Here is a 14,235-nt window from a genome sequence, read left to right on the forward strand (position 1 = left end):
TGGGGAACAGTCCCCTGAACGCCTAGCCTTGAGGGACGACTCAGGGCCGTGTGGATTCATTGGGGAACAGTCCCCTGAATGCCTAGCCTTGAGGGACAATTCAGGGCTGTGTGAATCAGGCTGCCAGAATGGGCTGTGAGAGTGGGCCACAAATTCCCAGTGCGACAGGGTCGGTCAAGGAAGCCCCAGCACAGACCTCCGGGTCCTTTCTGATGCTCCCCCCCACCCGCCTTCATTAACACGGTGGGATCCTCCCGTGGAAGGCACTGGGAGAGAGATCAAGCCCTGAACTGCCTCCACTGCGACAACCACCACCCCTGCCGGCTCCACAAGCGAAAGCTCCAAGGGCAGGGTCCTGCTCACCAGGAGCTACTCCGCCCGCCTCCCTGCAACTCCTAACCTCTGGCTGTCACTGCAGCCTTGGAGTTAAACAGAATAACCTGTTCCCACAGGGCAGCATCCCCATACTGAAAGAGGCTCGCGGGGCCCCAAACGCTTCTCACCCTTTCTCTACAAGCAGGACTCGGCACCAGGCCTGTGCTGTGTAACCAACAGCCTCTGAACAAAGCTAGGGAACCAGGTCACAGTTAACTCCAGAGAATCCGAAAAACATTCCTATCAGTCTAGAATTTTTCCCTCTCACCATTATAAGATTATGTTCTTGGTAGGTATTTCCACATGCACGTGCACACACACACACATACACAGAGATACACATCTAACTACAGTCAAATGTTTAGCTTCCCAGCAAAGGCCAAGGAAAGAGAGAACATTTAAATTTGGCCCAGAATTCTAAATTTAAAGACAGTCAACTTCTTTTTTCTTTTTTTTTTTTTTGAGACAGGTTATCACTCAGTTCCAGGCTGGAGCACAGTGACACAATCACAGTTCACTGCGACCTCAACCTCCCAGGCTCAAGTGATCCTCCTGCCTCAGCCTCCCAAGCAGCTGGGACCACAGGCACAGCCCACCACACTCAGCTAACTTTTTCAGTTTTTCTAGAGATGGGGGTCTCACTATGTTGCCCAGGCTGCTCTTGAACTCCTAGACTCAAGTGATGCACCCACCGCGGCCTTCCAAAGTGCTAAGATTACAGGCGTGAGCCCCTGAGCCTGGCTGGAGCACAGGACAGATGGCCTGTGAGTCCAAGGGGCTTAGGAGAAGGGGGTGGAAGTTTCATAGGGGAGGCACAAAGATAGCCATAATCTGAGCTGCTCCCTGCAGGGAGGCTGGGAAGAGACCAGCCCTCCTATCTGTATCCCACCCTGGTCAGAACACTCTTGTCTTCCTGGGCTTCTCTGTAAGGGATGCCTTTCAGCAATGACTAAACCCCTCTCCCCGCTTCCTTCCTCCAGGCCCATGAAAGGGCATTAGGATACCTGGGACAAGAAAATAGACTCTCATGAATTACAAGAGAGTATATTTTAAAGACAGGAGAAAGGGCAGGGGGGAGGAGAAAGAAGGTTCTCGGAGCCTGAGAGGTTTCCCACACAAATTGGCAGGACCTAGGAGAACATGTGCACTGTCCCAGAAATTCTACCCGTAAGGCTCAAACTTCAAAACGTGTGTACAAAAGAGCATAAAGATGTGTGTCCACTGAAACATGGTCTGTAACACGGAAGATACTGACCACCAAGAGGCTCCACACAGAATGCAATTCACACATGACAAACAACCAAACAAGCAAGGACCTTTCTGGAGGTGCAAATTCACAGCAAATGCAAGGGGACCCATGATGTGTTACAGGATTTTTTTTTTAAGGCACGTTTCAGGGAATACAAACAAAACTGTATGAGTGTTAAATGTGGCATAAAAAAAAATCGACAAGGATCCACATTCCAGTGGTTTACACAGAGGCTGGTCATTTCCACAAAGCTAGGCTGGGTCTGAGGAGGTGGGTAGGTGCCTTCCACACTGGTTGAATACTTTTTCTATTTTAACTGAAGAGTATGTACCATTTTAGTAAAGAAAAAAGATGTGGAAACACCCTCTACTTAAGATTCCCCCACCAAGCCTTGTCAGTCTCTGTCCAGGGTCTCCTGGGCATTCTTGATACAGCCTAGAAGAATCCAGGAAGGCGCACTCCGACTGCCCAAACATGGAGATGGGGATGTCTAGCTGTGGCCCTCTCCAGCAAAACACACACACACACAGACAAAACACCTGTCTGCTGCTCTCAACCACGGAGCCCCCTCCCCCAGGGCTGCCTCATTTCCTCCAAGATAAATCATGCAGAGGGCTGGGAAGCCCCACAAATCCCTCAAGCAAGCGCAAAAGTCAAACAGCACCATTTACCCTGCAAGGGCCTCTTCAAGTTTACAAGGCACGGGAGGAACCCGGCAACAAAACTGCCCTTGTCCAGTGAGGTCAACCTTTGCCCTCGGGCCCAGCGGGGAGCACGCCTGTGGCCATCCCCATGTCCCCACTTCCTCTGCTGCTGGCCTGCTGCCACCTGGGCATCCCATAGCCAGGCATCCACCCCATGCCTGCCGGGATGCGGGGCTGCCCATGCAGCAGTTCTGAGATGCTTCCAGCCCTGCTCCCTATGGCAGCCAGGCCTCTTCTCCTGGTGGGGTCTGGAGGTGGTGCTTGTTGAGAGGCACTCGTCCAGCTGAACTGACCTGAGGGACCCCAGTGACTAGGATACATCCCCACCCCTGACCCTGTTGCCAAGGATCGCAGCACTAGGAAAAAGGGAGCAGGGAATGGACCGCGGGGTGGGGGAGGAAGACCCTCCCCTGTGGGGTAGACATGAAAGGGAGAGGGAGACGGGGCGGGGGCGGGAGGGACGTCTCAGTCTGAAGGTCTGTAAAGCTGAGTACGTGCTCAAGAAAGTCAGAGAATGGGAGACAAGGAAACTTCACGCTTTGTGAGGGCTGAGTGCTCTTTCTAAAAAATGATTTTTTTAATTAAACAAGATTTGTAGAGATAGAGTCTATGTCGCCCAGGCTGGTGTTGGACTTCTGGACTCAAGGGATCCTCCTGCTCCTTCCAAAGTGCTGGGATTACAGGCATGAGCCACTGTACCCAGCCCAGATTTCTCTTTTTATGACAAGGTGAAAAATCGGAGTCTTTTTTTTCCCCCTCTGGGTTATAATTTACATACCACACAAAGTGTGCAATGCAGTGGTTTTTAAATATATTCACAAGGTTATGAATCCACAGAGTCGTGCAGCCACCACTGCTGTCTAATTCCAGAACATTTTATGCCCAGCCCAAGACAACCACAAATCTGCTTTGTGTCTATACAGATGTCCCTGTTGTGGATAATTCACGTAACTGGAATCATAGCTTGTGGTCTTTTGTGGCTGGTTTCTTTCATTTGCTGTCCTGTTTTTGAAGTTCATCCACATTAGAGCATGGATTGGTACTGCATTCTTTGTTATGCTGAATGATATTCCATCGTATGGAGAGACCACGTTTTATTCACCCATTCATCAGTCAGTGGACCTTTGGGTTGTTACCAGTTTTGGGCTGCTATGAATATTCACACCCCAAGTTTCTGTGTGGACATATATTTTCAATTCCCTTGGGTGTACACCTAGGAGAGTCACTGGGAGGTCAACTGTTAGCTATGCTTAGTTTTCTGAGGAATCACAGTAGCTGTATCATTTATTCCCACCCACAATGTATGCGGGTTCTAATTTTTACACATCCTGGATGAGGCAGATTTTAACCCAGACTTGACAGGACTGGAATAACATCAATAACGACCACAACAGTGACCAAGCACCCCACACGCACGGGCACGTGGTATCAGTGCCTTCCACGCAGTGTCTTTCAGTCTCGTGACAGCCATACAAGCCAGTTCTGCTACACTGAGAAGCACCAACCTCACACTTCCCAGCAAGGCTGTGGGGCTTCCCTTGGACTGCCATGGAGCCACATACGCATCTGAAATGATGATTCTCTCAAGGAAGAACAGAATCCAAACTAAACCCCGAGGCAAAAGGTTCCTTGAGCCAAGTGCAGATCAAGAAGAGAAAACTGCTAGCAGGCAAAAGTACAAGAAAACAAAGCACAAAGCAGAGTGCAGCTGAAGCCAGGACGGCTAGCCTGCCCTCAGGTAGGGGAGGTTACCGCAAGCACCTCAGGGCAGAGAAGGGGCTCCAACTCTTAGAGGGCCGTCCCCTCAGGCAGCTTCCCAGGAGCTTTGTTTCACCACAGCACCTCCGTCCTTACCTGCTTCACAGGCAGGATTCCGCCAAAGGATTTCTTTTGAGGTTAAAAATATTTTTGCCTCCTTAGAAACAGAAAACCTGCAGTCTGGAAATCTGTTTTTCTCTAGGAAGCTCCACTGACTTGTACAAGGAAGCATCCCCGCAGGGGGAACGGGTTGTGGGCAGTACTGACCAGTGCAAGCATGGCACTTTCTCCTCTCCCATTTCATCCTTAGAGAAATGCTCCAAGAGCACCACCGCCACCTCCTGAACCTATAAAGGGTGGGAAGAGTGTTGCCGCAGCTTCTCTGGGCCAAGCAGCAGGTGCAAGGAAGCAGTCTTCCTTCTTCCTGCTGCCAGCCTTCCATTATCAAGGCTCCGTCAAGACCCGTGGGCTAAATAACAACCTCTGCTCCAGCCACTGGACCTGACCTCACACAACCAATTCCCAGAATCAGAGGGGGGCACAAAAGAGACCTCTATAAAGCTCCAAGTATGGCCATCTTAGGGTCCCTTGCTGAGCTTGCATAAGACCTCAATCAATATCAGAGAAAGAAAATAAACAGCAAGTTTTTCAACAGAAGCAAGCTTTTGAATGGAATATGGTTTACAATTTTTGAAAATACTGAAAATAGTGCAAGAGTCAGTCAATAGGGGACTGGTTAAATCAATTACGGTGCTTCTCTGTAACTCAATACTTTGCAGCAGTTAAAAACAACAAGTAGAATTTGTACTAAAATAGAAATATACATATCATACATTTATTTATTTTATTTTTTGAGACAAAGTTTCGTTCTTGTTGCCCAGGCTGGAATGCGATGGCGCAATCTTGGCTCACCACAACCTCCACTTCCTGGCTTCAAGTGATTCTCCTGCCTCAGCCTCCCAAGTAGCTGGGATTATAGGCATGCACCACCACACTGGCTAATTTTGTATTTGTAGTAGAGATGGGGTTTCTCCATTTTGGTCAGGCTGGTCTTGAACTCCCAATCTCAGGTGATCCACCTGCCTTGGCCTCCCAAAGTGCTGAGATTACAGGCGTAGCCACTGCACCTGGCTATTTTTTAGTTTTTATATATTTTTTGGAGGCAGTTTCACTCTGTCACCCAGGTTGGAGTGCAGTGGCATGATCTCAGCTCACTGCAACCTCTGCCTCCTGGGTTCAAGCAATTCTCATGCCTCAGCCTCTCAAGTAGCTGGGATTATAGGCACCTGCCAACATGCCCGGCTAATTTTTATATTATTAGTAAAGACAGGGTTTCACCATTTTGGCCAGGCTGGTCTCAAACTTCTGACCAGCCTCGGCCTCTCAAAGTGCTGGGACTATAAGCATGAGCCACCATGCTTGGCTGCACATCATATATTAAGTTAAAATAAAAAATGTTAGCAACAAATGTATTATATATCACTGCATTGTAAAGGGTTCCATATTCTTTCTTTTTTTTATTGTAAAGGGTTCTGTAAATACAGATACAAATTTTAAACTTTTCACTGTCAGTGCATTCATGGTAGTTATTTCTGTGGAGCAGAAATTTTGTAAATTTCTGTATTGTTTATTTTTTTATTGTTACAAAACAAATATTAATTCTGCAATTAGAAAACAATAGTATAAAATGGAAAAAAATATAAAAAGGCTCAGCACGGTGGCTCACATCTGTAATCCCAGCACTTCGGGAGGACAAGGTGGGCAGATCACCTGAGGTCAGGAGTTTGAGACCGGCCTGGCCAAAATGGTGAAGCTCCGTCTCTACTAATAATACCAAAAAATTAGCCGGCTGTGGTGGCACACACCTGCAGTCCCAGCTACTTGGGAGGCTGAGGAAGGAGAATCGCTTGAACCCAGAAGGTGGATGTTGCAGTGAGCAGAGATCATGTTATTACACTCCAGTCTGAGTGACAAGAGTGAAATTCTGTCTCAAAAAAAAAAAAAATAAATAAATGTAAAATTTTTTAAAATGGAAAGAGAAAACGCCCATCTCCTTTTTTCTGAACAATTAAGCCTTAAATCCATTAGGCAAGACAGAGCAAGACACTGGGACCTATACTCGGGCAGGTCGCTCTAGAGGGGATATCACAGCTAGCACAGAATAAAGAGGGGGTGTTGACATGGCATGAGGAGGCCAGGCCTGGCAGAGAGAAGGCATGGGGTGGGAGGGCCCACAAAGGGTCAGGGGAGATGCGAGTGGGAAGGGGGACTGCAGAGGGCATGGGAGGTGGCTACACGAGGGGAATTGACCAAGTAAACAGACTAAGAATAACAGGAATCAGCTAGGCGTGGCGGTTCATGCTTATAATCCCAGCACTTTGGGAGGCTGAGGTGGGTGTATCACGAGGTCAGGAGATGGGGACCATACTGGCCAACATGGTGAAACCCCATCTATACTAAAAATACAATAATTAGCTGGGCGTGGTGACATGTGCTTGTAGTCCCAGCTACTCAGGAGGCTGAGGCAGGAGACTCACCTGAACCCAGAAGGCAGAGGCTGCAGTGAGCTGAGATTGTGCCACTGCACTCCAGCCTGGGCGGCAGAGCAAGGCTCCATCTCAAAAAAAATTAATAAATAAATAACAGGAATCACGTTTGTCACTGCTGTTTTTAAAGTGGGTTACAAAAATAAAAAGGGTGAAAACAAAATGAACCTGTGGTCTTGAATTAGAATTGAAACTGTCAGTGTAAACTCATGGCTTTCAATCTACATGTCTGATATAGAAATACAGATATAAATATATGTGTGTGTGTGTGCCTGTGTGTGTGTGTGTGTACACTTAGCTACTCCCTACTCCTGTCCACTGAGAGGGCCAGGAAACAGTGCTAACCCAAGCTACAAGCACATCCAGCACTTGGTTGTGTGTTTTTTTCAGATACAGGGTCTCACTCCACTGCCCAGGCTGGGATGCAGTGGCATGGTCATAGCTCAGTGTAACCTCAGACTGCTGGGCTTCAAGGATCCTCCCACCTCAAGCTCCTGAGTAGCTAGGACTACAGGTGCGCCATCATGTCCAGCTATTTTTTTTTTTTTTTTCTGGTAGAGACAGGGTCTTGCCATGTTGCCCAGGCTCAGCTCAAGCAATCTTTCACCTTGGTCTCCAAAAACGCTGGGATCACAGATGTGCACCAACGTGCCTGGAAGGCACTTACTTCTCAATACTACTCTCCATTAAAAGGAATGAGGACTACTTGGGAGAAATGGCCAGTCTCCAGGGGCTGAGCCTACCTGCTGCTGCTGGGCGCGGAGGTCACCGATCTCCTTCTGGTCTTCCTCATGGAGCCGCTTCATGTCCTCCCACGATTGCTGCAGCAGGTTTCGCTCCCGCAGCAGCTGCCCGTTCTCCCGCCTCAGCATGTCCACGTCATCCTTCAGCCGAGTCTGGTCACTCAGGAGCCGGCTGTGGAGTGTGCTGAAACACGCCACACACGCTCAGTGAGCCCCGGCCAGCCCCTCATGCCCCACCCCATCGCAGGGCATCACGAGCCTTAGGTCCCAACACTCCCCGTAGATACAGCAGACAGGAGCCAGTGGCAGCTAGGTCTGCAGCACTCAGAGGCAAGCCAAAACCTGCTAACAGACCAATTCCAGAAACATCCAAATCACCTTTTACAAACCTGACACCAAAAAGGACACATGTATCTCCAGGGAAGGGAGACAGACACCTTTGGTACAGACCTAGTGCCTCCAAATACTGGGACCCAGGCAGATAGCAGCAGGTGAGTAGGCAAAGACCCTCAGAGGGGTGCTGGGAAACACCCTGTGGGACTATCCTACAGGAAGAAGCTGCAGTATGGCTCCTGGACAGAGACCCAGAGACCTGCCTGACTCCTGCTGCATGTTCTGAATCACTTTCCTGCCTGCCAGGTCTCTGAAGCTGGCAATAAAATGTGAAGGATTAATAGCCTTGTTTTACACTTAAGAAAACTGGGGCCCAAAGGCACAAATCTACCTGCTGTAGGCAGACTACTTGCTGAGTGGGACGGGCAGGACTAGAACCAGAACCCCTGGCTCAAGTCCCAAGAAAAGAAGGGCAAAGGCAGCTGTCTGTGGGTATTGGGGGCCCTGGCCAAGCAGGCCTCACTCACTGGTAGAAGTCAGTCTCCTTGGCCACCTCCTCACACCTCTTCAAGGCGTTGGTGTGCTGGTTCTGCAGGCTCTGCAGGTCCGACATGGCCCGCACACACTGGATCTTCAGCCTCTCGTAGTCAGGATTCAGCCTGTGGTAGGGCCTGGCCCAGAAAGCAAACGGCCCCATGAACACAGGCTCCAGGATTCACACAGACAGGGGAGCCGGGTCCTGGATTAGGCCAGCCCAGTGGTTCCCAAATACTGGTCTCCTGTGCACCACACACACCTGGTTGGTTGTTAAACTCAGATATCCGGGCCTCACTCAGACCCACAGAATCAGAATCCCCAGGATGGAGGGAGCCATGGTTGCCTGAGCTCCCTGCATGGGCCTGGAAAGCTGAGAAGGTGCCGACAGGTTCTGCAGGACCTCCCAGGAGTCTGTGTAACAGGTCTGAGTCCACCAGAAACCTGTGATGAAATGTCTCCTCTCTTTGGACTGGGCGTGGTGGCTTATGCCTGTAATCCCAGCACTTTGGGAGGCCAAGGCGGGTGGATCACTTTAAGTCAAGGGTTTGAGACCAGCCTGAGCAACATGGTGAAACCCTTCCTCTACAAAAAAATACAAAAATTAGCCTGGTGTGGTGATAGGCACCTGTAGTCCCAGCTACTCAGGGAGCTGAGGTGGGAGGATCACTTGAGCCCAGGAGGTCAAGGATGCAGTTAGCCAAGATCACACCACTGCATTCCAGCCTGGGCAACAGAGAGGATCCTGTCTCAAAAATAATAAATAAATATATAAAATATTAAATAAAAGGAATTTCTCCTATCTTTAGAACAATGACTCTCAATCTTGGGTATGCATTAAAATACCAATGCCCTGATCAATTACATTAGCATCTCTAAGGATAAGACCCAAACATCAGGATTTTTTTTCTTTTTTTTTTTTTTGAGACGGAGTTTCGCTCTTGTTGCCCAGGCTGGAGTGCAATGGCATGATCTCGGCTCACCGCAACCTCTGTCTCCTGGGTTCAGGCAATTCTCCTGCCTCAGCCTCCTGAGTAGCTGGGATTACAGGCACGCGCCACCATGCCCAGCTGAACATCAGGATTTTTTAAAACCTCCTCAGGGGATTCCAATTTGCAATCAAGGTTAAGAACACTCGCCATATGCAGTGGTTCTCAGAGTGGGGCTCCCAGACCTGCGGCACAGTATCACCTGGGAACTTGTCAGAAATAGACATTCTTGGGCCTAGTCCCAGCCCCAGCCCTCCTGAGTCAGATGCTCTGAAGGGAGGGAAAGAGAGGTCATGATCTGTGCATTAACAAGCTCTGTGGGTGATTCTGGTGCAGAATCTGTTGCTCAAACTTGAGGACCCTTTTTACAGAGCGGAGGTCAGCAAACTTTTTTTTTTTCTGCAAAAGGCCACAGAGTAAATACTTTAGGCTTTGCACGCTATGTAGTTTCTGTTGCAACCACTCAACCCCGCCTTTGCAGCAGAAAAGCACTCATAGACACTTTGTAACCAATGAGCATGGCTGTATTCCAGTGAAACTTCATCTATAAAACAGGCAGTGGGCCACCCTTGGCCCGTGGGCCATCGTGTGCTAGCTCTTGTGTGCTAGCATAGCACATCCACGTCTTCACTCATCCTGTCTTAAGGCCAACTAACTGAGGGGCATATCCTCATGAACACAAGCTCGGGGATCAGGCTCTGCAGCCCTGGCATAATCCCAGAGGCACAGAGTGCAGAGGCACAGACCCTTGCTCCTGAAAGAAACAGGTGAAACTGAAGTGTTTGCACCAAGCCCCTCTCCCCTCCAGACCTCTCTACCAGCATGGGAGCTAAAGGATAAACCACTCTCTGGCCCTCCTCCTTCCCAGAAAGTCCTCTTAGATCATGCAGGTAGATAAAGACTCCCTCTGCCCCACCCTATGGGTTATCTACCTCTAAATCACAAAAGAAGCAAAAATTTTCTTCAAAGCAACAAAGACACCAGGTAGAATGTGCTCTGTTTAAAACAGATTATGAGGCGCCAGATGCTGTGGCTCATACCTATTATCCCAACACTTTGAGATGCCAAGGCAGGAGGATCACTGGAGCCGAGAAGCTCAAGACCGGCCTGGGCAACATAGACCCTGCTGCTACAAAAAAATTAAAATTATAAAAAAAAATTAGCTGGGCATGGTGGCACACACATGTAGTCCCAGCTGCTCAGAAGGCTGAGGGGAGGTTCCCTTGAGCTGGGGAGGTAAAAACTGCATTGAGCCATGATTGCGCCACTGCATTCTAGCTCAGGCAACAGAGCAAGACCCCGTATCAAAAAAGAAAACACATATGTGGCAAGGAACAGTTAATGTGTTTACCAACCACATAAAACTTTACTCAACTTGGGCAGGTCTAGGAGACAGTGGTAGGGATACACACACACACACACACACACACACACACACACACACAACACACACACGAGCCCACCTTGCAAACAAGCACACCACTATCGGGGGCCTCTCCACATGCATGATGGGGACCTGCCCCACAAACGTGTGGGTGCTGCCTCTGGGAGACATTCCTGGAAGTAAGGTGGGGGCAAGGGGACACTCAGGCAGTACAGCCTGGACCCCCAGGAGCTAGGGGGTGTCTGGGGGTGATAGCATCAGCATCAGGGTAGTAACCCCAGCCATGGGGCCCGGGCAGGGGGGATGGCGCGATTACTACCTCTTGTCAAAGGCCGTGCCGTGCGTGGCAAAGGCCAGGCGCTTTCGAAGCTCATTCCTCTCCCGGGTCATGAGCCGCAGCTGGATGGAGAGGTTCTCCACCTTCTCGTTCACTTGCCGGTCAGTGAGGAGGGGTGGTGGGGACGGCGCCTTCCCGGTGGTGCCTGTGGAAGGGGAATAATAAAGTGAACTCGCCTTCAGCTGGCATTCACTAGGCACCCAACACTGTTCTGAGCTGTTGACTTGTGTTAGCTACTCCTGCCACCCCAACAAGTGGGTCCTCTTAGCATTCCCCTTTCACAGGTGAGAACGCTGAGCCACAGAGGGTAGCAGGTGGAACTGAAACAGTCCAGGCCATCTGGCTCCAGCATCCAAGCACTCAACAACCCCAGTAACCGCCCCAGCAAGGACTCTAAAGATGCCCACTCTCTCCCAAACCTGGCTTTCACACCTCCCGGATGCGACGGTTTTGACCGTAATCCTTGCATCCTCCCGTGCTTCAGAAATGCCGGCTGTTTCCCACCACTAGGCATGGCACATGGAGGAGGACAGACCAACCTGTGCCCTGAGGAGAGTGGAAGACCCGGCTCGAGGAGGAAGGCACACCTGAAATCCAGTGACGTTACTAAAGACCAGGGCAGCCGGGGCCCAAGGGCCGTGTCCCCGCCCTCCCTGACCGGGGCTGGACACTGCACAGCTCCCTTTTGCAAGCCGTCCACCCGCCTGACAGACCTGCCCAACCAGCCCAGGCGTGCAGGCTAAGAGGAGGCTGCTGGCTCCCAGCTAAGGTCAGTGTGACGCGATACAAGTTGGTCCTGATGCCTCTGGGTGCTTAACCCTCACCAGCCCTCATCACCCCTCCTAGGACTGAGAGTCCTGCAGGGAGCCCCACACTTTATGCTCCCAGCACGCAACAGCCACCGCTGCCACCACCGCCTCTGACAAGATCCAAATCCATTTCCAGGAAGAAAGCACCTCATCCCAGGAGAAGAGACCAATCCATGGTGCTTTTATATTGAACCCTGTCAATACGTCTACCTGATATCCCGCCCAACCCTTAGAGGAGCTCACAGCAGCCATCCAATGTGTGGATGGGATCTGGCAGGCTGACTTGTGTCAGGAGACACAGTGCTTGTTCCACAATGGACCCACAGTGCACAAAGGGCATGAGGCATGACAGGTCTTTTGACCCTCTGTGGCATCCTGACCACCCCTGTCTCACTGATCCTTGTTGGCCAAATGTTCATGTAAACCAAGAGTACCCCAAGACAAAAGCTGGGGTCTGGGGCCTTCCAGGAGGGCAAGTGAGGATGGGGAGCTCAGCACCGGGCATGATGAGGCAGACAACAGTGGGAAGGGAGAGCCTCAACTCCCAGCGCTGTACTTTTCAGTGTTTTCAGGTTGTGGAACCCCAAACACCTGACTCCAGCACCCCCAAAATGCACGACAGTCATGTGCCAAATAACAACATTTCAGTCAATGATGGACCTACATTTTGGATGGTGGTCCCACAAGATTATAATGGCATTAGAAAGAAAATAAATTAAAAAAAAAAGATTAAACCACATCTCTACAAAGAAACACAAAAATTAGCCAAGTGTGGTGGCCCATGCCTATAATCTGAAAACTTTGGGAGGCCAAGGCAGGTGGAATCCCTTGAGCTCAGGAGTTTGAGACCAGCCTGAGCAACATGGTGAAATCCTGTCTCTACAAATACTACAAAAAAATGAGCTGGGTGTGGTGTGGTGGCACATGTCTACAGTCACAGCTACTTGGGAGGCTGAGGTGGGAGGATCGCCTGAGCCCAGGAGGTCAAGGCTGCAATGAGCTGAGATCACACCACTACATTCCTGCCTGGGCTAGACGCCAAGAACTTGTCTCTAAAAAATAAAAAGATTATAATACAGATGAAAAATTCCTGTCACCTAATGACATCTTGCTGATCCTGACCCTCTGTAGCCCTAGGCTAATATATGAATGTATTTGTTTTTAACAGAAAAAAGTTTTAAAAGTACAAAAAAATTAAACATTTTTAAAATAGAAAAAGCCTATAGGATAAGGAAAGAAAATATTTTTTAAGGCTGTATAATGTTTGTGTGTGTGTGTGTGTGTGTGTTTTTTTTTTTGAGATAGGGTCTTGTTGTCCCCCAGGCTGGAGTTCAGTGGTGCAATCTTGGCTCACTGCGACCTCTACCTCCTGGGATCCAGTGATCCTCCCACGTCAGCCTCCCAAGTAGCTGGGACTACAGGCATGTGCTGCCACACCCAGCTAATGTTTTCGTATTTTATGTAGAGACAGGGTTTTGCCATGTTGCCCAGGCTGGTCTCAAACTCCTGAGCTCAAGGGATCCACCTGCCTTGGCCTCCCAAAGTGCTTGGATTGCAGGCATGAGCCACCGTACCCGGCCTAATGTGTTTGTATTTTAAGCTAAGTGTTATTACAAAAGAGTCAAAAAGTTAAAAAAAAAAAAAGTTTACAAAGTAAAAAAGCTACGGTTTATTATTGAAGAAGGAAAAATATCTTGTGTAAGTCGAATATAGCCTAAGTATACAGTGTTTACAGAGCCTACAGTAGTGCAGTCATGTCCTAGGCCCTCACCTTCACTCCCCACTCACTCACCCAGAGCAACTTCCAGTCCTGCAAGCTCCATTCATGGAGGTGCCCCATACAGGTGGACCATTTTTTATCTTTTATTCTGTACTTTTGCTGCACCTTTTCTTTTCTATGTATAGACACACAAATACTTACCACTGTGTTATAATTGCCTACCATATCCAGTACAGTACCATGCTGCACAGGTTCGCAGCCTAGGAGCAGCCGGCCATACCACGTAGCCTAGGTATACTGTAGATACCATCTTTGTGTAATCACACTCATGTTTACACAACGACTAAATTACCAAATGAGGATGCATTTCTTAGCATGCGTCCCTGTCATTAAGCAACACAGACTGTGTTTAAAGCTACCAGCACCATGACAACCAGGATTTCTGTGCTCCAGGCTACACCTGTAGGGTCAAAATATTCTTTGGAGGCGAGGCCAGGGGTCAGCATCTGCTCTCCCCAAAGCGGTCTCCTCTACAGCTTCAGAAGCCTTCCCACACCTTTCCCGCAAGAGACCCTCAGCTTTACTGCAGCCCCCAGCAGTATTGCGGGTCAGGCAGGTGATGGTGCCATGTCATCTGACTGACCATAACCTACCTGACTCTCCGTAACCTACCTGACTCTCTCCGTAACCTACCTCTCTCTGTAACCTACCTGACTCTCTCTGTAACCAACTTGACTCTCCGTAACCTACCTGA

The 14,235-nt window shown here is 49.5% G+C and overlaps 1 protein-coding gene across 5 annotated transcripts in view; it reads right to left on the reverse strand.

Moving 5' to 3' along the window:
• DLG5 (discs large MAGUK scaffold protein 5) overlaps positions 1-14,235 on the reverse strand; it is a 137,411-nt gene that overhangs the window by 57,626 nt on the left and 65,550 nt on the right. For 4 of the 5 annotated variants that reach the window (XM_017496730.2, XM_017496756.2, XM_017496748.2 and 1 more), the window contains exons 3-5: positions 10,935-11,097; positions 8,236-8,379; positions 7,376-7,559 (exon numbers count right to left, since the gene is read on the reverse strand). In XM_017496730.2, coding sequence (XP_017352219.1) covers positions 7,376-7,559; positions 8,236-8,379; positions 10,935-11,097 — 491 coding nt within the window. The remainder of the gene's footprint in view (positions 1-7,375; positions 7,560-8,235; positions 8,380-10,934; positions 11,098-14,235) is intronic. The other variant, XM_017496740.2, reaches the window with a different exon arrangement.

The sequence above is a fragment of the Cebus imitator genome, unplaced genomic scaffold (genome assembly GCF_001604975.1).
Source record: "Cebus imitator isolate Cc_AM_T3 unplaced genomic scaffold, Cebus_imitator-1.0 Scaffold11, whole genome shotgun sequence".
Classification (NCBI taxonomy): Eukaryota; Metazoa; Chordata; class Mammalia; order Primates; family Cebidae; genus Cebus; species Cebus imitator.